General features: G+C 38.7%; 2 protein-coding genes across 4 annotated transcripts in view; one reads left to right on the top strand and one right to left on the bottom strand.

Annotated features, from left to right (window-relative positions):
* LOC135408306 (glutathione S-transferase C-terminal domain-containing protein-like) overlaps positions 1-7,271 on the bottom strand; it is a 12,621-nt gene extending 5,350 nt beyond the window's left edge. The window contains exons 1-3 of one of the 3 annotated variants that reach the window (XM_064643532.1): positions 5,753-6,036; positions 2,985-3,092; positions 1,166-1,597 (exon numbers count right to left, since the gene is read on the bottom strand). In XM_064643532.1, the coding sequence (XP_064499602.1) occupies positions 1,166-1,576 (411 nt within the window). In that variant the 5' untranslated portion in view covers positions 1,577-1,597; positions 2,985-3,092; positions 5,753-6,036. Of the gene's footprint in view, positions 1-1,165; positions 1,598-2,984; positions 3,351-5,752; positions 6,037-7,166 lie in introns of those variants that run through there. The other 2 variants (XM_064643530.1, XM_064643531.1) reach the window with 2 other exon arrangements.
* LOC135408305 (integrator complex subunit 12-like) lies at positions 7,237-24,343 on the top strand (the record flags this gene model as incomplete). Its single annotated transcript, XM_064643529.1, has 7 exons — positions 7,237-7,323; positions 13,220-13,383; positions 15,290-15,436; positions 15,986-16,173; positions 19,983-20,142; positions 21,462-21,614; positions 23,966-24,343. Coding segments are annotated over exons 2-7 (1,182 nt in total), but the record flags the coding sequence as incomplete, so codon positions are not given.
* Positions 24,344-24,347: the final 4 nt, after the last annotated feature.

Raw genomic sequence — 24,347 nt, 5'->3', positions numbered from 1 at the left:
AAAAAACGACTTATTTTTTTTGATGCTGTTATCCTTGTCCTCTTTTTCTTATTACCTGTACTTAAAGGTTTTACAATTTTTAAACTCTTTTCTTTTCTTATTCCGTTCACTCACTTTGCAGCTCTCTGAAATATAGAATGAAGCTCTCCAGCAGTTCCGAAAGGTTACAGAGGTTTCTGGAGGATGTCAGGGACAACATCTTTACACCAGCACTGTGTGCACTAACACAGAGATGTGCTCCTCCAGATCTGCTACATACCAACACAGATGAACCAGGCTGGAGACACAGTAATCAGTGGCAACCATGGATGTAGCAATCCTGACAGGCTGGAGCTCAACCTCCTGAGAGAGCGAGGAAGGCAAGTCTAGATGGATGAGCTGTCAGATGAGTAAACTGCTATGTGATAAACAGACTGAAATCTCAACTCAAAGGGTAGTGTTGGTTAATGGTTCACATGCTACCTGAAGGTCAGTTAGCAGTGGAAATCTTCAAGGGTCTAAGCTGGGGCCTATCCTATTTGATCATCTTTACCTGGAGGGGGGTGATGGATTACACTCATATCAAGGACAACAGTGAGTTGAGCAGAGCAGTCAACAAACTCCATGAAAGAGCTGCTTTTCACATGGGCCCGCACAGGCTAGAGAATGGGCTGACAGGAATAGAATATTCCACACCTAGGAGGGACTAAACTCCTGGAATGGTGCAGGCTAGGGAATGGCTGCCTGGCCATGTTAGCCACTCTGCTGAAAAGTCAGTGGACAACCTGACGAGGATAAGCTAAACATAAGCCAGCTGTGCACCCTGGCAGTGAAGGCTAACAGTATTATGGTGCTCTTGAAATCAAAAGTAAAAATAAATTAGATAGTTTTTAGTTTACTTCAAACTTTAGAACTCATTTATACTGCTAGTCATGAAACAGAGATCTAACATACTTTTTGAATTTTAAGGGGTTTTTGTGCTGCTAAGTAGTATCTTCAAAAATAATTATTTTCATCTTTATGCCAAAGTACAGATATTTCTCCATTAAGGAAATTTCATTTTCTAAGCAAATTAAATTTCTCACTAAAAGAAGTTAGTTTACATCAATATTAAGAGTCTACTTCAGAGTATTTAATGCTAATAAAAAGAAATTTTAATGTATCTAAGAGAAAGAAAGGCACTCACTTCAGCACAAGCTTTTAAGCAAGTCTTCTTAAAGCCCAAGAGTTCCAAAACATCCTTTTTAGATGGATCTGCCTCGTATGTTTTCTGTATTATATGTCTTAAGACAACAGAAAGCCCAGCTCGGCAGAATTTGCCATCTTTCACGACAACTGCAGGTAAACTGCAGCTCTGCACAACCTCTGGAAGCTGACACCTGGAGATTAAATGCACCTCAAGATCGCCAGGGAGGTTTTTCGTCACACACTGATCACCCACATCTTCGCCAGTTGGCACTAGGAAAATCTTAAATAATTTGCAGTCACAGTAGGATAGCAAAAACAGGGAGATAGATGTATGAAGAGGAAAGATACTCTCTCTGTACTGATGAGAAAAAGCCAAATATAAATGTTCTTCAGTGACGCAATCTTTCATCTTCCTCCTGAGTTGAAGTTCCTGAAATAGAAATCAGAGCACGACATTCATAAAAGAATACAGAACTTAGAACAAAAAAAGGTTTAAAACACTGGTTCTTCCACTATCTGCTACAACTGATTTTAACATAAGACACTACTACAGACAGACATCCCGCCTGTATATTTGGACCTCAGACCCTTTTTGACAGAAAAGAACAGTTTCACATATACATTGTCTCTTCACATACAGATCATGGATAGGAAAAGTATTAGTGTACTTTTTTTTTTTTACATTTTAGCATATTTCTGACATCAAACAAAACAAACAAGAAAACGTTTTCTTTTCAATTTTTAAGTGCATAAACATTTTATAGCAAGGTTTTTTGGGGTTTTTTGACTCAAAATCTCCCACAACATTAATCATGTATTATTGAAAAAGTAAGTTCCTGAGCACACATCTACAACAGTCAGTTCTGTAATACATACACTTGTCTTTCTGTAACTGCTAAAAGGCATTTATAGAGGGTATTTAGGCCATGGGAAATAATATTGGTTTCTGTATTAAAAATTAATCTAGAGCCTGGTGACATAATAACTGAAGGACACACAGGAAAATAAACATTTATTTCACGAATGCTACATGAACACCTCAAGCATCCAACTACTTTAAGCAGTTGAATATGAAGTAGCATAGCTGAAATTAATATCTTCTCAATATATTAAAAGCTAAAATTAATTTTCCTCATTGTGGGTGGAAAAACTACATTTTTCCTATTACAATATTCCATACCAGTTTAACATAAAGCACTGATGCAATAATTTTAATGCTCCATTCCTCAGTGGAATTGCCCATTAACCTACAAATCACAGCTCGCATTGAAAAGCCTTAGACACTAGATGGGGCTCTTACAGCAAGCGTTACAGACGACACCTCTAGTGCAGTGAGAGAAAGAAATTTAAATGTTGCTAAGGAAGGCCAGAATGTTTTTTATATACATATATACAAAGCATCAGTGACACTGGAAAAACACGAGTCTTTCAAATAACTGTCTGGATTAATAAGGTCTTTGTGCAGTTACATGAATATGATGGAATTATTTAAAAAGCAAAAAAAATGGTTTTCATTTGATATATGCTGATTATTTGATTATTTTTTCTTCATGTAGACATGTACATCAAATTTACTACTTCATATTATCTATCACGGGGCCAAATCAACTGCCTAAAAGAAGGCAGTGGAAGAATAAAACCACATCCACCTGACACGAAGATCATACTAATGACTGTTATAGCAAAGTATTTTTAAACTATTATATGACATGTTATTGTCTCAGAAGAACAGTGGCTCTACTATGAGTACTGTTGCTTTTCTTTAATTAGTACACCTGCCACACAAAGAACAAGACAATACATAATGAAATACCTACTTTCCCAGAAGCTATTTAAGTTGGATAAATCTTGACAGCACGTAAGTCAAGACAGACTCAATATCCTAAGTACAGCTCTGTGGCAGAAATTACATAGTGAAGGCACTGCTAAGGAGGCAAGTCAGAAGAGTTAGTCTTACCTGTTAAATCCATAGTCACCAGCACTTAAACTCCTATTCTTGACTACAGTACTACTTTCAATATTAAAAAGTACCCTCATATGCATTTGGGTTATTATTTTTATTTTCCATGGGAACTCAAGGAGCACACAAGTCCATCTTTTCCTGGCCACTCTGGTCACTCTGACATACACATATATCTTACCAATCACTTCAGTGATGAATGTTTTCTTCTGGTTGACCTCACTGGACACAATCAGTTATTTTGGTCATTATCTGATTTGGTCATTATCTTATATAAAACTGATAAATACTTTAGTAAATTCTGATAAGGTTTCTATTTCCAAAGTATATTATTCTACGTTTTCCAACTATTGTAACCTGTTGTTACAAATTATTCTACATCCATCACTCAGGACTGCCCAAATAAAACATTAATCTTTTCACCACATAGGTACTCTCAACAGGTACACTGACCCTTGCCCACTTTCATCCAGAGTAGCAGCTCTGAAGCACTGTCTCACCACAAAGGGTAATGTGTCATTAGACTAAAAATAAAACCTAAGTATTTAAAAGATGCCCAAGTAGAGGTACTACTGCTTGAAAACTGGTAGATGAAGGGGTAAACAGCCTCAGTGTGAATTCTCCTCCAATCTGTTGAACAAAATCACTTCTACTCAGTAGCAATGAATAACAGACAGCAGCTGTCAGACAGTCCCAGAGACAGTAACTTACTGGAAATAATGACTTGGTCACTGTCCTGCTTTGTATTCAACCCAGTAAACACAGCTGATGCTATCCTATTAATCCACCTGTATTCTTTAAGTTTGAAATACTTCTGGTCAAATTAAACCATTCTCATCCTCAGGTATAAAACTCTCAAAAATCATGCAAACCATATAAACCAATACTAGGATCTTGCTGAAGCATGATAAGCAGATGTAGTCCAGAACCACCCACTCCATTCTCTTTACAGGGTCAGAAAATGGGAATATGAATTCAGGCCATTTCATTTAGTCTGTAGTATCGTAACTTCAAGTTACTTCTCTCAACCATTTTAGGTAAAGCTCTGGATTTTGTACTGAAGAAAAGGTACATTCAGCAAAGGTCTGTTCTTCCAAATGCCTTGAAGAGAGAACCTCTGGGAGACAGCTGCACTAGACAGTTTGAGGGTGGTTACTAAACTCCTCAAAACTCAGACTAACTTTTGTAAATACACACAGTCAATTACCACTACTCAGCTGCAACATGAGCTGAGTATGACATGACAGACTGAATTATTTTTCTGAACCTAAATGAACTTCTACAAAGACAAAAAGAACACAGAAACAGTGATATTTATGATCTACTTCATAAAGCACTCATAAAAATTTTAGAGATGGATTTAATTCAAAGTGAAGGGAGAGAAGAAGGGTTAAGCTAAGACTGCTGTTTCAGTTAATTAAACTCTCCTCACATAGGAGGAGTAAGGGAAAATACAAAGATTAGTATTATGGTCAATATTATGAGAATTTCTTTTTTTAAGGAATCACATAAACAGTGACAGTATCAATACAACAACAATTAATTATTCCATTTAGTAATTCTGAACCAAATAAAAACAAACTGTAAATTGCTAAGTTCTAAAAAAAAAGTGCAAGCAACTAGTATCTTACACTTAACAGTGGAAAAGATTCCAGAGGAGGTGACAACTCCAGCTCTCACAGCAAAAATACAAATGTCTCATTTCTTTGGTTTTCAGGGAGAATTAAGAACATGGCACATTTCACAATATCAGGCTTAAATCTGAGAATAGGTACTTACATACACAAACGATTTCCAGACCTGGACAAATTAATCTCTTATCATTTATATGAGGCAATTCATTTTGGTTTGTATGGGCAATCAGATTTCTCTCAGCTAAAGGCCCTGATCCTGCAAGTTCTTATGGTACCAGACCTGAAGGCATCTTTGCAATATACTCTTCCACTATTTTAAAATATAGTCCTAAATTCTTCTCATACACTATCCTACTACATTTTTTCTTCCCAAAGCCCCAAAGAACAGGAAATATCAACTACAGGGATGTTTAAAGTTACATACTTTTCAGACCAGGAGAACAAACTTTAAAAGGTAAGGAGAGCAAGCACTGGAAACCCCCAAAACTGCTTTTTGCATTGAGCTTTAAAACATCAACAGAGCTAATACTTCGATTAATTAATACTTTAATTTCCACAAGAACTTTAAAAAGTAATTTTAACAAAATGGGCTTCTTTCATGACCTCCTTACACATTTCATTAGAATAGCAAAGCATTCAGTCTGTATTTATTTGTATTGCTGGTTGTAAAAACCTATATGTCCCTTCATCACAACAGTAACTGAATGTCTCCCAAAAAGCCTTGCAAGGTGCAAGTTTCCTGTGTTACCATCATACATGTGAAAAAACAGAAGCACAAAGAGAATTTTTAGTTCACTGACACACAGGAAAATCTAAAATTTAAACATTTTTCTTAAAGGATTTGTTGTTTGGTTGGTTGTGAGATTTTGGGTTTTTCTAAGGCCAGTCTGTGACAACGAAAATTACAGTCAGGCTAATTTTATTCTCAAGTCTCTCACAGAAGAGAAACTATATTAATCTGCCCAGGAGTTCTGTCTATAAGTGACTTTACCTGTGTTTCTGTATTGTTTCCTGTGAGAAGATAAGGCCACCTTGAATTGTCACCTCAACCAAACTCTACACCCTTACACTGCCATATCCTACCCCTCTCCCATATTTTACTTCAGAGAATTCCTCCTAACATCTTGACTCTAAGCAATGACAAAGTTGTTCCCTATATTTTTTGTTCCCAAGACAGGTGGTTTTCCACACTGTTTTGGCTCTGCAGAGTCTACCTTCCTTGTGAATTTATGCACAGCCTTTTGTCTCAATAGCCTACCTGGCTGCCTGTTCTCATTAAAGTGTTTCCATTAAATGTGATACATTGATTAATCCCTTGGCAGCTTACTAAGACAAAAGCAGACACAGACCTACACAATAAAACAAAACATGCAAGGCAAAATTGACAAAATCTAACACGACATTGCACTATTTGCTCAAAACATTTTTCCCAGCACTTTTTTCTCTAATTAGACTATAAATTCTGCTGGAAGAGGTGGCTTTTTATTCTACTGGCCTTATTTACAATAGCCACTATCTGAAAGAGGGGAAGCAAGAAGCAATGACCAATACAGGATTTGCACAATAACGTAAAGACAAGATAAATAATGCTGTCTACTTTGGTATAAAAGTCACCATGGCTATTTAAAGCAATAAACACTATGTAAGTATAATGTTCGCTAACTGTACCGGTTTTTACCCTTTTCTCTTCCTTTCAACATGCACTAAACGACAGATTAATTAGTTTCACTCAGCTGCTGCATTAACAATGTAATAAAGAAAATCACTGCTTTAAAACCAAGCGTTTCCTGTGAAAATGAAAAACTAAAAAATTCAAAATTAATAAGTAAGTACATAAGCATCCTCTTCCTTTCAGTTTGAATGAAATTCATTCCTTTCAGAATGAAAATCATTCATTTGATGATTACTACAGGGTAACACAGAATTTTTGCTAAAGCAGATGCATTAAGGCTTGAGAAACGCTCAATATAATGTCATTTAAAAACGCAACAAATATTTAAATTAGTGCAAAGCAATATGTGTGCCTTAAGGCACATAACTTTGGAGAATATATTTCTATTCAGACGATCCATTTGCTGTATGAGTCCAGAGCCACCACTGCACCCGCGAGGGAGCCCTGAAGCTTTTCACGAAGAGTCTCAGACAGGTCTACCAATAAAGTGGAAGTTGTGGATGGTTTAAGAAGGCAGGACACTGGTTACGAAGAACAGAACCAGAACTCAGGGAGGCAGCGCGCTGGAACTCGGCTGTCGCAGAGAACAACACGGCCGAGCTAGAACTCTCTCACAGACCCGCTCCACAAAACCTCTGCTCCCAGCTCCTCTCAGCGCTCTACTACCCCACTAAAACCGGACCCGGAGATTTAACTCCGACCGCTTTCCCTCTTTTCGGTCTATTTTCCTTACCCGGCCCGGCCGCGTCCGCCCCGGCTCCGCCCCTTCCTGCCCCGGCCCCGCGCATCGCCCGGAACTGCCGCCCGCCGGCCTCGGGGCGCGGGGGGACCGGCGTGGCGGCGGACCCGCCTGTGCGCCTTCCTCCTCTTCCTCCTCCTCCTCGCCTCCGGTGAGACCCCAGCGGGCGGCTCTGCGGGGATCGGGAAGAGGGGGTCTGGGAGAAGAAAGAGGGGAAGAGGGGGTTTGGGAGGAGGAAAGAGTGGCTTGGGAGAAAGAAAGGGGGGTTTGGGAGGAGGGAGGAGGAAGAGAAAGAAGGGGTTTGGGGGGCGGAAGAAGGTGTTTGGGAGGGGAAGAAGGGGTTTAGGAGGGGAAGAAGGGGTTTGGGAGGAGGAGGAGGGTTTTGGAAGGAGGAAGAGGGGTTTGGGAGGAGGAAGAAAGGGCTTGGGAAGAGGGAGGAAGAAGGGTTTGGGAAGGAGGAAAACGGTGGAGAAGGTGTTTGGGAAGAGGAAGGGGGAGTTTGGGAGGAGGAAGGAGGAAGAGGCGTTTTGGGAGGAGGAAGAAGGGAGGTTGGAATGGGAGAAGAGAGGGGGTTGGGAGGAGGAAGAGGGATTTGGGAGGAGCGGGGAAGAGGCGGTTTGGGGGGAAGGAGGAAGGAAGAGGCGGTTTGGGGGGAAGGAGGAAGAAGGGTTTGGGGAGGAGGAAGAGTGGAGCCCACACCACATTTGGCGGCTCTTACCCTCGGACCCGGGGTGAGCTGTGGGTCTCCTGTGGGGCTGGGAGGGGCGGCGGCCGCCGCGCTGTCCCGATGGGTGCCAGGACGGTCCCTCCCGGGCACAGGGCACGTCCGGAGCCGCTGCCCTGAGCAACTCGGTGCAGGGCGGTAACGGGGGCAGGAGGGTGGGTGGCTTTTTATTATCTTAAACATTTTAAGGTGTTGCTTTCAGGGGAGAGGCGTTTTGTGCATTCCTGAAGGGAAGTCTCAGGAAGAGATTTGCAGCAAGTAGGTTGCAGAGGGTCGTGTTGTGGCTTTGGTGTAACTATTTCAGAAATTCCATTTTAACTAAGGTTTGATGTCACCAAGAAGTTTCCAAGAGGATGATACCCAGGAATTTGTGAGCTTGATAAGTTTCAGTATACACTGGATTAAGGAAAGGTGAAAACAGTAGTGGAGGTAAACTCAATTTGCCAGTGACTTAAATCAATGAGCAGTGGCACGTGTTGAAACACCATCTTCAGGTCCATCTTCACGGAGCTGCTTTTTGTCATCTTTTAAAGGCCATGAGACTGGGGAGATCCCAAAGACTGGAGAAAGGCAAATTTTATGCTCATCTTCAAAAAAGGGCAAGAGGGACTAGGAAGACAACTACAGGCCTTGCTGCTTCCATCTGGAAAGATCATGGAGGAGGCCATTTGTAGGCATAAGGAGGAGCAGGTGGAGACTAGGGATAGCCATCTCGAGATCTACCAAGGATAAGTCATGCCTGACTACCTGGCTTGTCCCCTGTGGCAAAATAGCTAGATCTGGTGGTGAAGGAAGTGTTGGATGCCATCTGCCAGGGGCTTAAGGGGACCTAATGGAAGCCTTTATAAATCTAAGGAGGTTTTTGAAAAGATAGAGCTAGTCTTTGTAGTCAGATGCTTTGAGGGGGAATGAGAGACAGCACAAGTTAGAACTTCCAATTCCAAACAAGGAAATGGGGGTAGTGAGGCATTGGGACAGGTTACCCATAAGGTTTTTTACATTCCTGTATTTGGAGGTTTTCAGGATCCAACTGGAAAAGTCCTGGGCAAATTGGTCTGAATTCAGTGTTGACTTCACTTTGAACAGGAGATTGCACAGGGTGACCATGTGACAGCCCTTCCACACTAAATGATTCTGTGATTCTTAAATAATTCACTATTTCTGAGGAGAAAATGGCAAATAGTGTAATCTTAGACATTTTGGATAAATGGATTACAGTGATATTGATTGAAATATTAATTTAGAAGTATATTATAAAATATAGTGTGGAATAGAATGTAAAATTAAGGATACCAGTACTAGTAACTGCATAGCAGGAAATTTTACTCTAGCCTTAGAAGATTCTTTGCAGAAGATAACAGATAAATGAGAACTGATTAATACAGTTTTCCAGACTACTGAAGTGTGTGAGTTTTGAAATGTCCCTTGTGGAAGGTAACTGAGAAATTATGCTGTCATGAATCAAGTCTTGATTAAGATACAAAAGCAAAAACTGAAAACAGAAGTTTGTTTTTTCCTGCTTTTAAGATTTTCCTTGATCTACTTTCTTAAGATTTACATTACATCTGGAAGTGATCTGGAAAAGGTATTATTGGTAAATAAGCAAAATCTGTCACTGTCACTGATTAGTCAGGAAGAGAGTAAGTTCTGAGGAACGGAAGAATCTAAAGGGGAGGGAGAAAGTGAATTGATATTATGATAAATTAATTATTGATAAACACTGTGCAGTGAGTGTGTTGGCAGGAATTATGTGCTGTTGTTTCATGTGACTAGGTTTTAAGTTTACTGCTACATATGTTGAAGGTAGCTGAAAAGGATATGTGAGTGGAAGTCCTTTTAATCATCAGTGTCAGTGAAAAATAAAAATATTTCCGAGTTTATAAAAGAATAGGTTTGATAATAGCATTGCAATATAAATTGAAGGTGTGTGCTTTCTTGGGAAAATATCTTCAGTAGTACACTTGTCTCAGAAAATAATAGAAACAGGAGTTCAGAAACAAATGGATAAAAATATGACCATATCTGAAAATGTAATGGAAGTAGATCCCTTTAACTGCAAGTTATAATGAATAAGATAATAGATGTGTAGGTATGCAACATAGTAGATGGCAAATAAATAAAAAAAAAGAGGGCTGTTTTTTTCTTAAGATCCTAGAAATCTAATGAGTCTATTAAATTGAAAGACCATGTATTCTGTATAGTGCTCCATTAAACTTGTATGTATTTAGCAGAAGAACAAAGTATACTCAAGAAATGAGAGAATCCAAAAATTCTTGGATGTTTTAAAAATAACAACCTACTAATTAGCATTATTTTTCCCCACAGAGATTTAAACCACTTTGAATAGTACACGTTGAGAGGCTACTCCATGATTGTTCGTTGTAGGATTCTTAATATAATCTCCGATACTTCGGGGAGTTTTGTTGCCTTATGTTTGGTCTTGTGTATCCATCATCAAACAGTTCTTATATAATAGTGAAGAAGTACCAAACAGAGACCTAAGCTGAGAAAGGTGCTTTTAGGGCTAGGCTGATGGCTGAATGCTGAGTTGCAAGAAGAGTGCACTTGCTTTGAGCAAAACCAGTTCTGCTCTGGGGGTTTTTTTTAGCACAGTCATCTAATTTCACAGCTGAGTTATCAAACTGCTAAGGAAAAGACAGTGCCATACTTTTTTTTCCTAAACAGCATTTGAATTATTTCTTGTACAAAGATTCCCCTTCAAGAAGAAAGTCAAGGTCTGTCTTGCAGAACAGCCTATGGCATCATTGTTAGAACACTCTGCTGTCCTTATCTCAAGGCTATCACATTGCTGTATGCTGCTTCCACTGCCAGAGGAGCAGTTTATGAATGAAAACATGAATGAATGTAGTTGGATCTTAGGTTTATAAGTGTCAAACCACTGTTTTATACTTAAAAACTGTTTGATCTGTAAACATCTGGAAAGGGCTACTACCAGAAGCAATAATTTGCCTTTTGGACCAGGTCAGTTACTGGTGTTAGTCTGTTTGGCAGTTGTGTTGTTATGGTCCAGTAAGGAGAGCATAATTATCAATTTACTTTTTTCAGGTGATGCTATTTTTAAGACAGCTATTGATGTGTTCATCTTCCCATTGAATAGACTTCCTCTAAATCACAAATAGATTTTTTTTTTTAATTTGAAAATACATGCCTAAGCTGAGCATACTTGAACTGTTTAATAAACCCAGTTTCTTCCCTTCTCTTGAGAAATTTCTTGTGATATTAGTTGTAACTGAAGTAGCCTATGACATTAAAATTTACCCTCAAGAATAAAGAAAGAATTGCTGCAATTTCATAGCAAATAAAAGAATAAATACAGAGAACCCTCTTGAAATTTGGGGTTTAACAGTTCCTTTCAGTATATGTCTTCAAAAAGCTAGAGCTAGAAAGAAATCTCCAGCTAGATGAAAATTGAATTAGTGTGTTTATACTTGTTCTCTAAATATTACAGGCATCCTGAATTGGCTGCTAATGACTGTTTGGCTACCTGTTCTTCTTGTAGACAAGTGTATATTCCTAGTAGAAGCCTCAGAGAAGAACTGAAAGTATTGTTTTTTAGCAGGGAATTCTACAAAATTTTTGAAATTAGTGTTTTGATTCTACTTTGATTCAACAGAGGGTTTAGCAGAGTCCTGGTTTAAGAGTATGTGGTACTGACTCTTATAAAAGGCATATTCTCAGAACAAAGAAATGGAGGAGATAACCTACCCACAGATCTTGAGAGCAGCTTGAGCATCTATTAGAGGTTGATGCATTAAAAAAAGGGTATGTGCTTTCCATGCACTGTGAATTCACTTTTTGTAATCATCAGAGAGAGACTGAATTGTCTGGATGGGGCTTTCACTGCAGTCTCTGCTTGATCAGTGAAAAAGCAGAGTAACTGGTGTGTAGTATTACTAGCAGAAGTTCTGTGGCCACCAGAAAATGATTTGTCAAGTAGCAAAGATTAAGGAAGAGAGAAGAGGCTCTTGAAGAGGATTCTTAACTCTCTGCTGGGTCCATTGATAAAATCCCTATGAAGTCTACTGTATGTTGAACTCCTTGATGATCTCAGTCAAGTGATTCTCTGGTGTCTCGTGAAAGCTCAGCATGAGATAAAGGTTCCTAGGGACTTCTAGGCAAGTGTTAAGGGAGCAGGCTGCCACTGCTGGTGTTTTGGCCAGAGAGGTAAAAGTTCACTGCCATGAATATCAAAAGGAATTAATTAATCAGACAAAACCTTGGAAGCTCCAGCTGAAAAAGCTGTCCAGTGCTTTTGAGCAGAACTGATGAAAGGCTTTTCAAGAACATCTTCTAGATTATTGTGTAAAAAAACCGAAAAACCAAAACCAAACAAAACCATAAAGCATCCTGATGTGTTCCCATAACTTCCCACTTATTTCTTAAATTATTAATTGTCAATTACTGATTAAGTGAGATCTTTTTAAGTATGGTTTCCAATGTAAATGCAGTTCTTTAGAGCTTTTGTTAAAGAAATGAACCGAGAAGGTGCCAGAGTGTCAGAATGTATTGCTCTGAAGCAAACATAATTTTTTTTTAATTAGTTCTAACCTTTTTCTCACTTTGTTCCATTTACATTGTCACTGTGGCATATTGAAGCCGTGGATAGTCATTACTTGACATTAAAACTCAGACTGTCACATGGGGGCGTGGTTAAATCACAGTCTAAGTTATAAATTTTCTCACTGTTACAGCTAAATTTAAAAATGGATAGAGTGTCTTTTCAGGTATTTGTATAAAATAATACACTAGCTGTTTTATCTTATATTGTATGCTACAATGAGCTGGCTTTTTGTCAGAAGTTTCAAAAGTTAATTTTTCTGCAAGTAAGATTTTTTAGTTACTCTTAAACAAGCCATGAGTTAGAAATAACTGTACGTGCAAATAATGTTGAGGAGAAGAGTAGTAATTGCTTTCCTTGAAGTTGACACTTGTTTTGCATGCTTTTCAATATTCTTGATGTATGGAATATCAAGAATATGAAATATTTGTTTCATTTACCTGAGTGTGATGAGTTTAGTTTCTGAATATCAGATATGCCAAAGAATTAATTTGACATAATTTCAGATGTAAAGTCAAATTCAAGTTTTGCAACTCTAGAGTTCACAATCAGTCATCTTCTAGTGATAATTAATTCACATATCATCCTTCCTGTGATTTAATGTCATTCCATTTTGCAAAAAAAATAGATCTTCTGTTAGCCACATGCTATTTGAGTTATGCTCCAGATGAATAAAGTTGTCATTGATTTTCTTTATTTGTTTATTTTTTGTTTTTTTTTTTTTCATTCAAACTCCCTCTGAAGACACCACTATGGCTGCTACAGTGAACTTGGAGCTTGATCCCATTTTTCTGAAAGCCCTGGGCTTCTTGCATTCAAAGAGTAAGGACTCTGCAGAAAAGCTGAAAGCACTTCTTGATGAGTCTTTGGCCAGAGGAACTGAGTCAAGCTATCGTCCATCTCAGAAGGTATTGGTGTTAGAGAGCATGGGTCATTTTTGTATGCCTTTACAGAGCTCCTTCTATTCCTAGTTCCTCTTTTATAGCTGGAAAGTTAAAAGAGAATCAGAAGTTTAGGAAAAAGAAAAAGTAATCATGGAATGTTCATATTCATCATTTCCCTTTTATGCAAAATAATCTATTCAATTAACAGAAGTTAATGGGGAAAAAATCTCTACCTTGTTGATATACGAAGACCTTTAAAAGAGATATTCAACATTATATCAGACATGCTATGTAAGGTGAACCCAAACTTACGTATTTCTGCAGTTACATTTCAGAGCTAAAAGGTCTTTAAAATGCTGATTACTTTTGCCACAGATAAATATGAAACAGAACAAGCTATCTACTGATAAAGCTGGGTCTCTTTCCGTGAAATTCTGTTGATGAAGTCATATGGGAATGAAAAACACGAAATGGTTCAAAGCAGAAATGATTTGCAGTCTGGAACCATTGCCGTCCAATGGACAAACATTATTTTTCATCTACCGAAAATCACTGAACACCTGCTAGAGGGACTATTTGAATCCAAATTAGTGAATGGAAATAACCAAGTGGGGACATCCTCGTACTGCTACATATTGCCATATGGATAACGAGGTAGTGTTCTCCCCTAGGATGCCTGGAAGTCAGCCTGGTATGTTATAATAATGGTCTGTATGCTGATACATCAGTAATATTTCATTTCTACATCTACGTGGTTCCAAATAACTGAAAGGCATTATTACTGCTCAGCATATATCAGGCTTGTATGGTGTGGTCTAACTCCTTTCTGTTCAGCTCCCTGAAACCTAAACTGCAGTTCCCCCTAACACAGGTCTCAAAACTCTCGAATGCCCTCAGAGCTCAAAGAAGCGATTTGTGGTTTAAAGAGGAAGCAGAGAGATCAATAATAGTGCAAAGAGGCTTGGGAAGCCAATTCTAATAACAGCTTGGCTGGCAGTCACCTGCCCTCAGGTGAAACTGAAGCTCAGGCCAGAGGAAGAAATCTTTTGTTCTCTTCTTTTTAGTATGTCTCCAGTATCAGCTGGATTGCAAAGCTCAGACATGAAAAAAAATGTAATGGTTTCTTTCCTTGCATTCTTATAAGGCTGCAGGATTAATTTATGGTTGACCATGAAATCCAAGAACAGAGTAGGGAGCACAGAGTTACCACAGTCAGGCAAATGAGGATACAACCCTGGAAGGAAGTCAACAAACTTCAGAGAGCTGAAGCTCAGGGCTTAGGACCTGTCCCAGTACAGAGCAGGGAATTACTGCCTTCTTACCAGCTGAGAGGGGGTACCTTGCTCCTGTGCATTAGTGTGATTAATCACTCATTTACAGACTCTCTTGGTTATTGTCCATTGCTGACCTTAAGGCGTCATTAATGAGAACTATTGATTCCTGTTGAGATCTAAATTTATTCATCTGCTAGATGAATATGGACTGAGATTCAGCAGAGGTCAATATTTTTCTCCATGAAGGAATGAAGTATTGATGTCTGGTTACATCAGATGTCAGGTTATGTTTTCAGCTTATATTGAATTTTGTCCTCAGAATTATCTGAAAATTTGTGTTCATTATCTCTTTGAATTTTAAAAGCAGAAATGTCTTCCTTTTTAATTAATGTTCCAAAGAGGATCTGTCTTTGGAAAAGGAGCACCTTTCCCTCTGGAAGGTGAGTGGTAAGGGGAGGTTTTACTAGCTGTCTGCAACTTATGCACACTAATTTATTGACGTGGTATGAAGATATTTAAGAAATGTTTTTTTTAAAAAGTGTGTGTGTAGATGATTGGTGTTGTATGTTGTTTGCCTATCCTGGTATCTAACTAATTGCAGACTGGGAAGTATCTCGAGTGTAGGGTTTGCCTTCAATTTTTGTTTATGTTTTTAGGAAGCCGAGCAACCAAAAGTATCTGTTACCAAACCTATTAAGCAAGAGCCTAAAACTACTTCTAGTTTGCCCTCTGGCAACAACAATGGCAAGCCCACTGCATCAGAAAAGGTGAAAAAAGAAACAGAAAAGAGATCTGCTGATAAAGTAAGTGATTTTTGTTCTCTAATGAGATAACTTGGTATATAACCTCGAAGGTGTTTTAAACAGAAGGTTCCCTTTTCAGTCTCTGTAGCTCAACTCATCTAGTGATGCGTAACCTGTGAGCTGCATTAGCCAATCATGTCTTTAGGCACTCCAACAAAAGTCTTCTTATAATTATTCTGTGATTGTTTTCCCTTCTCAGTGCAGGGGGAGTTGGATTTCATGACCTTTAAAGGTCTCTTCCAAGCCAAATCATTCTGTGATTCTCTGTTTTGAATCATCCTGATAATAACAAGGTACTAAAATGTAGCAAATTGAAATGTGGGTTTCCCAAAGCTTTTTCAAGGATTTTGAGGTGAAGAACAAAAAGTGGGCTTGAGGTTCTAGTTTGTAAATATTTTGAAGAAAATATGTAATTAAAGAAAAAACATTGTGTGTATCCTCTGTAAAGCATACGTTCTTATACTTCTAATCTAATTGTGCCAATTATTTTCTCATTTTAATAATATCTACTAGCATTTTGAGTTTTCACATTCTGTATGTGTTTAATAGACAAAAGGGGATACTGCTGAAGGAGCTGATGCACCAAAGAAGCCCAAAGTAGAGAAGCAAGAGGCTCGTTCCTCTCCTATTACAGTTCAGACGAGCAAGGATTTATCCATGCCTGATTTATCTAGCTTTGAGGAAACCAGTGCTGATGACTTTGCTATGGAAATGGGATTGGCCTGTGTCGTTTGCAGGTAAGTCAATGTTGCTTCATTGGTAGGTAGTTACCTTTTTTTTTAATGTGTACCATTGAGTTAATGCTTCTTTAAGTTTTTATTCTGGAAATCACTTAAGCACATATCCAAAGTTGATAATAGATTTAAGCATCCTTCATGAATAAGAATAGTTTCTTGAAAATAGAACCTTTAATGAGAAAAACAGCTTTTCTTCAGGAAAAGGCAAGTGAAAAATAAAACTAAACATGATGCAAAACCTATCGTGACAAATACCAGTTTTTAATTATTGGAAAGCAAGTTAAAGTATTAACGGCTAATGATAAGCATTTTAAAAAATCACTTCTCTTCTGAAAGCATTTGTAAGTGGCATTATTATGAGATGTATATGTGTTGCTCCTCTTTTCCTAATCATTTGACATTAATTTACACATAGCCATGTTTTCTCAGTAAATATATCTTGCAGTGAAGACAGGTTCTTTTTACTTTCCAGTAAGGGCTCTAAAATTGGATTTATTAACATTATGCTAGCAGTACATTTAGTATTAACAGAAGTATAAAATTCACTTCTGAATATCTACCCTAGGATCAAATCACTCAAACCAGGATTTGGTTTCACAGATGATTTATGTCCTTGTTAAGCCCCCACTGCTGCCAAAAGGAGCAGTTTGGCTCTCCCAATTGTACCTCCTTCCCTGCACTGTTTAGGGGATGTATTGCACACAGAGTTTTGTGATGAGCTGAATCAGCTTCTGGATCAGCTTTCCACTTGGGTTTTTCAGTAGGTTTAGGTTTCAGTCAGCTTAGTGAGAGTAAATGCTTGTGTTGGCACATGTGTGGATACAAGAATGTAGAGCCAGGACAGAGAAGGGGCTGGAACTGGCCTTTCAGTAGCAAGTATATATTAAGCTCAGCTTAAGTCATTTGTGAAACTGGGCTTTATAACTTCGTTGTTCCATCATTTTCATGGTTATTCCTGTTGTGTAGGTAAGGAGGCAACTGCAGTCCAGGGATGATAAATTTCTTTTGTTGCAGCTAATTATACTGGTAACCAATTGTGGACTGATGAGATTTCATGTCACATTATTTCCATATGTTAGCTCAAATGTTTAGTTTCTTAATAGAGACACTGAAAAAGGAAGAAGTATGAAATAAATATCTCAATTTTACCTTTTTTTCCTTCAAATTCCACTTTTTCTGTCCCCTAAAAGGGGCAAATCCCCATTTGGTGGTATGTTAAAATGCTACTAAGAATAGTATGGTATTAAGTTATTTGGCAGGAAGGGATAACAAAAAGGTTTTTTTAGACAGTCTTGAGCTGTTGTGGATTATTAATTTTCTGTCTTCCCTGGCAAAAAAAAAACACATACAGGCATAATGAGAAATGCCTGCAAAGTAAAGAAACTAAAGAAAATGCAGCTCCTGTGCCCAGCATGGCCAAGACTTTGCTTTGAAAAGCACAGGCCGGGTATGTGGTTCCATTAGCTGTTCCACAATCAATGTTTAACCTGGCTGCTGAAGGTGTTGCTTCTACATGCTCATGATCACCAACTCAATTGTTCTTGCAAAAGAGTTTTCTGCCCTGGCTAACTAAAATAGCTCTCATTAACTGATGCCAGAGGGAGGGAGAAGTACTGCAGGGAAAGAAATAACCCGTTAGAGAGGGGGTGGCAACAGTAACCCTGACACTCAGGATCACTTTCATTTTACACAGAACTTGCTGAGACTGATGTCACATGGTTCTTCATCTCCACCTCGTGCTGAACCAGATGCTTTTAAGAGGATTTGTGCTTTGGAGTTCTGACTCGAACACGTTGGTCAGACAGTATTCCTCTATTTACTGCTCACTTTCAATATGTGCACTGTTTTTGGGGTGGCCATCTTGAGCCAAAATAATAATATCCCCATACATATGAAGAATAAAAGCACTGGATACTCTGTAAAATAACTCAAGTATGAATAGTATTTTTAAAATGGCATCTTCTAATAACTCAATTATTCAACCAGTTGTGAATGAAAACATCATGTCCAATTGCAGAGTAGGTGGAGTTCATAGCAAAAGAGTTTATATTTACATTGCTTAAGAACACAAGTGGACAAGAACCCAGCTGTGAGTTCACAAATGCAAAAAGTGCATTCAAATATTAACTATTCCTTTTTATAGATGTAAAAACTAAAGCAGAGACGTGAAATGTTTCTTCAAGATTTGCCAAGTGTCAAATGTATTTTCATAGTGATTACAAGTATTGCACGTTGATGCCTATTGTGTTTTTCTTCTTGTTCTGTTATGTCAACTTAGGCATAAGGAGGGAGAGAACATTAAAATAACTTCAACTTCTCCAGTACCTGTAGGTCTTGCAAAAACAGGACCCACCAGTTACATGGCTCCTCAGTTATATGAAGAGGAAATACTGTATGCAGTTTGTAGATGATTGTGAAGTTTTCATCCCAGAAAAATCTTTAAAAAACACTGGGTTGGAAATAACAAAATTTCAAATTTTTTGTTAATACCTTTTTGTTTGTTTTTTGATGGTAAAAAATTGTTAGACTTGTTTCTTAGTTATCTTGTAATTTAAAAGTAAGTGGTTTAACTTGTTTCTGATCATGAAGAGTTCCTGACTTTTTAATCAGTCTGAGATTGTTCTTTGTAATTTTAAAATAGGGTGACTCTCCCGCCTCGACACATGAGGTTGAAAAATCACTGCTTTGTTCTGATCCAGTTTATTTAGGAATAAGAAACAAACAGAATGTCTTTCAAATATCCTACATGTAGAATAATGGACCCTGGAATTTCAGAAAGGTTTCTCCCTCTGTTTTTAAATTGCCTGTGTAAAAGAGAAATATTTCTTAGAAAATGTTGTAGTATCAGACTTCATTTTTCTGTTATATAAAGAAATAAGGGATTACCTTTCCCCACCCATCTACAAATAGAGTTTCCATGGTTACCTGGGTACCTGCTCCTCAGGGATATGAGCAAAAGCAGCTTAGCAATTAAATAGCTTGATTTGTCCTCTGAAAGAAGAAATCGTTAAGAAAATGGTATTTGGCTAATTCACAGGCAGACTCCCAGTCATGTATATATCACTAATTTATCATTATATATAATTTATCATTTATTTACTTTCAACAGAGGCCCATGCAAAATGAAGTCCTCATCACCAGCTTGCATGTTTGCTTCAAGGCAGGACTGCACAATTAATCCTTTCTATTCCATCTTTCCATGACTCTGGTATTATCTCAAATTCCACGTGTCTGTTTGTGTAGTCGGGACCAAAAGGATGGCTAATAAAACATCTTCAAAGTAGTGTAGAGCTTGGATGATGATGCTTTCAAATCCTGTAGCAGAAAGCACTCTTACCGGCTTGTCGTTGAGAAGTTAATTGTTTTTGAACTGTATTGCTCCAAAGCTTACAGCAAAATTGTACAAATGGAGACTAGGCCTTCATATACTAATATAATGAGGAAGTCATGTTTGTTATAGAGTGATGTATCCATAAAATGCCCAGGTGAAGCAAAGCAGACGAGACTTATATTTCTAATATAAAAATGAAACAGAGAAATCAAAACTGTCATACACATGTTTAATATTGTGGAAGTTTTAGATATTCTTGAAAAAAATTACCTTTTAAAAATATCAAGTTTCTAAAATATTAGTTAGGAAGAGCTGATACAGGAAGAAAAGGAGTACATTTCATTTGGCAAAGGTAGGAAATATATGCAAAAGCAAAAATATTTTTAATTTTTATCTTAAACCTTGCAAAATTTTCAACAATTGGATAATCCTCTAAGTGCTTTCTTCCATAATCTGTTCTTAACTATTTGCTCTGCAGGCAAATGACAGTTACTTTTGTGAATCAGCTAGTGGAGTGTCAGGAGTGCCATAATCTCTACCACCAGGATTGCCATAAACCTCAGGTGACAGACAAGGAAGTGAATGATCCTCGACTTGTATGGTATTGTGCCCGCTGTACCAGGCAGATGAAGAGAATGGTAGGAGTCAGTTTTTTGTCTCGTGTGAGCACTATTTGAATACAGCAGGCTATTTCTACTATGTGAGAGTATTTTATGGGTTAGAGAAATCTTAGGAAGCATGTTGGAAAACTGTTTTTCTCAGCAGTGCTTCCCTTGCTGCAGGTGTGTTTTTTAATGTAGCATCTCAAAGAGCATTCTGCAATGTGCTTCTTAAAAAACGTTTTTTAAAAATGAAAAGTTGAGTGAAGAAGAGTGAAATAGGATTATTTCCTACTTGGCAGGCAGCAGTTGAAACTTTTTATTTTCTTTATTTCGGGTGATACTCAGTTTTTAGCATATGTCTACCAAATAGCCCTACAGTTTTAGTTTTCTTCTCAGCTTTGGACATTAATGGTTGCTTTCCTGTAGGACAAGACTGCAAATTTCAGTCCAGATCTCAAGCATTGAGTTTTCTGAGGCTCAAAAACAAGCTGAGGGTAGCACATTCCAGTAAAAAAAAAAATTAAAATCTTTATTTTGATTGATCTGCATGTTAATTTCTTGACTAAACAGGATCCCACTGGAATTGCACTCGTCTCATTATGAGAAATGAATATGAGAGTAAGACAGCACCTTGGGTGCATGAAACATTAGTGACTTTAGTTCCAGCGTTTTAAAATCACACCCTTTTATACAGCAGAAAGTGTGTTTTGAAACTGCTCTGTGATAACTTAGCAAGTTGTTATCTTTTGAAATGGCTCTACTAAGAAACAAGAAAAAAAGGCAATGTAAGATCCTGGCCTAGGAATTATCATCACTGACTGAAATACATGATTATTCTGATGATCATCAGGCTTTTGAACCCAGAGGAGTGTTTGCTGAAGGTCAGTTCCTGCACAGGATAGCGATTGCAGCCATTCAATAGTTGCCTTCAATATGACCTTTCCTTTTTGGCATGAATTCTGCCATTTTGCCTGCCACTTCTTAGCAGGCTCTTGCAGCCCACATCCCAGTACTGCTGGATTATGTCCCTTTCTTCTGCAAGTTCACCTTCCTTTACCTTATTCCTGTAAAGGCCCAGTGCTTTCCTGTTCTCTAAGTGTCACCACTGCAACTCTTTCCACGCTGAAATAGCAAGTTCTGTTCAGGATGCTTTGTGGCTGGACCCTGTCTCCACTACCATAACCAGCACTATCTCCACATCCCCTATTACCCATTTCTTGTGGACCATTAAACTTGAAGTTGTAAAGACTAGATTGCAATCTTAAAATGCTCATGGTTTTTGTTAACAGTCAAAACAGTCAATGTTATAGGGTCTGTAACTAATTTGGCATGGTTTTTTCATACCACTTTTGCAGGCTCAGAAGACACAAAAGCCACCTCAAAAACCAGCTCCTGCAGTGGTTTCAGTTGCACCAGCTTTGAAGGATCCATTGGTCAAGAAGCCAGAAATTAAGTTAAAACCTGAGACCCCACCAGCTTTTCTAGCATTCAAGAGAACAGAAGTCAAGGTAATGTAGTTTAAATTTACCAGAGGAAAAGTTTATGTTTCACTGCATAGATTATAATCTTTTCTCACAAGAATCATGAATGAAAACAATGCAGACGGAGCAGCACCATAGCATTAACACTGAAAGAACGGGGAAAAAACCCTCACTTCACCAGTAAATCCCTAAAACATCCAGCTCTTGACTGTATTTTTATGTTACAAGGGAAAGAACAGAACTCATGCTATGAATTTTTTTAATGATATTTTGTACAAGTAGAAATCTTTATAAATGTGCCCTGGCAGCCTAGAAGGGCAGCCATATCCTGGGCTGCATCGTAAGAAACTGGCCCAGCAGCACGTTGAGGGAGGTGATTCTGCACCTCTACTCCACTTTTGTGAGCCCCTGCCTGAACTCCTGTGTCCAGCTGTCTCAGCACAGGAAAGACATGGACCTGTTAGAGCAGGTTCAAAGGAGACTGCTGAAAGGAGCTGGGAAGGGCTGGAGCCTCTCCTGTGAAAACAGACTGAGAGATCTGGGGTTGTTCAGCATGGAGAAGAGAAGGCTCCAGGGGGCCTTCCAGTACCTAAAAGGGACCTACAGGAAGGCTGGAGAGGGACTTTTCACAAGAAAATGTAGTGATGGGACAAGGGGGAATGGTTTCAAACTGCAAGAGGATAAATTTAGGTTATATGTTAGGAAGAAATTCTGTATTGTGAGGGTGATGAGACACCGGAACAGGTTGCCCAGAGAACGTGTGGATGCTTCATCCCTGCATTTTTTCAAGGTCAGGTTGGATGGGGCTTTGAGCAACCTGGTCTAGTAGAAGGTGTCCCTGCCCACAGCAGGGAGGTTGGAACTAGGTGATCGTTAAAGTCCCTTCCAACCCAAACCATTCTATCATTCTATGAATCATAGAAAATATATTATTTGGTCTCTGTGGTCAAGTAACGTGTGTATTTTAACAGTTAGGCTTTTCTTCCTGATAACAGTCGACTTGGACGTGCTGGGTTTACACTTTGAGTTGATGATCTTGAAGGTCTTTTCTGGCCTAGACAGTTCTATGAGTCTACAATAGGGAAACTCTAGCTGACTCTGAGATCTAATTTAGGAGACTGCTGCTTCTTACACATAATTTGATCTAGTGGGTAGCGTGGGCAGGGGCGTTGGAACTAGATGACCTTCAAGGTCCCTTCCAACCCAAACCATTCTGTGATTCTATTCCGTGATTCTATGTTGCTTCTATTTCTGTTTTTCCCAAGTTAAAATACTGTCACAATTTGCTCAAAGGTGGTAAACCAGAGGCAGTATAGTAAAAAACATAGCAGTCTAATAAAGCGTGACCCTTACCTAGGAAAACACAGCTTTAACTCAAAATCAAAGCAACTATTCATGCGCTCAGAGTTATGTTTGCCATTGCTCTGCCTGGATGCAAACCATCATGAATAATATGATGGGTATTGCTCAAGCTCTTATACTTGAGAATACTTTTTTCACCTCAGCAGACTTATTTATTTGCCTAAATGGGTTGTTAGACCTGAGGCCTGATTTCATCTGTCATCTTTACTGTTTAGAAACTCTCCAGAAATACTGTAAAAGGGATATTACTTAAATAGAGGGGTTTAGTTTTCATTTTAACTCTGCCGTTTGCTCTAACTCTGGCTTAATAACGCAACATATCATCCCCATCTGAAACCTGGGGGTTATAGGGTTTAAGGTGTGGGAACTCAGGTAATGTGTATAGCACTTTGCAAGCAAGGGAGCCCATGTGTGCAGAAGGCTTGTGTTCTGCAGTACCTGAATGGGAAGAGACCTACAGGAAAGAAGTGCAGTGACTTTTTTTTTTTTTTTTAATTCTCTCTGTGGTACAGGCTTTTAAGAACCAAGGGAGAGAAAGGAAACAGTTTAGATACTGCTACTTTGACCAAAAGGCTGTAATAAATGCAATAATAAATTGCTCAGTGTCTGATTTTTGTCCAAGCATCTGTCATCTTGTTAACAAGTGACACCAGGTAACAACAGTAAAAAAAAAAAAAAAAAAGGAAGGCAAGCCACCACGTTTTATATAGTTCACAAATTTGGGCTTTTATTATTCATGGAGGGATCACAATGCTGTATGGTAGCCTGCTAACTGTATAGAAGGAAGGGGAGAAAAGGTATTTATTATTTGTTCCATGTGGCTGGGAGATTAAAAGTTGGCTGCACCTGGCATCCTTTCGTGTTCATGTTAGTACTTTCAACTGCAGTAAGCAGTGATGAAATATTGTCCATTGGATGATCCTGGGAAAAGAACTGAAACAGAGGCTCAATGTGTTCATACTGTGATGTGTTGTACAAATAGATGCTACTGTAATAAGAATGCTTTTTTATTTTAGACCTCAGCAGCAGTTTCGGGGAACTCTGCCGGTACAAGTGTTTCCTCTTCAGCAACGAGTGGCCTTACAGGATGGGCTGCTTTTGCAGCCAAAACCTCCTCTGCCAATCCATCAACTGCCAAACTGGGATCAACAGCACAGAGTGCCAGTGGGAAACCGGCAGCTTCTTCAAATAACCAGAAACCTGTGGGTTTGTCAGGGTTGGCAACTTCAAAAACAGGACTGGGGTCAAAAATAGCTTCTGCCAACAACAGCACAAACCCTGTTCAGCTGAAACCTCCTCCACCTCTGACACTGGGGAAAACCACCCTGAGCCGCTCAGTGAGCAGCGACAACGTCAGCAAAGTGGGTCTCCCGAGTCCCAGCAGTGCCGCGCCGAGCA

The sequence above is a fragment of the Pseudopipra pipra genome, unplaced genomic scaffold (assembly GCF_036250125.1).
Source record: "Pseudopipra pipra isolate bDixPip1 unplaced genomic scaffold, bDixPip1.hap1 HAP1_SCAFFOLD_307, whole genome shotgun sequence".
In the NCBI taxonomy this organism is placed as follows: Eukaryota; Metazoa; Chordata; class Aves; order Passeriformes; family Pipridae; genus Pseudopipra; species Pseudopipra pipra.
The sequence above is the reverse complement of the archived record's forward strand: the minus strand, read 5'-3'. Positions and strand labels throughout refer to the sequence as shown.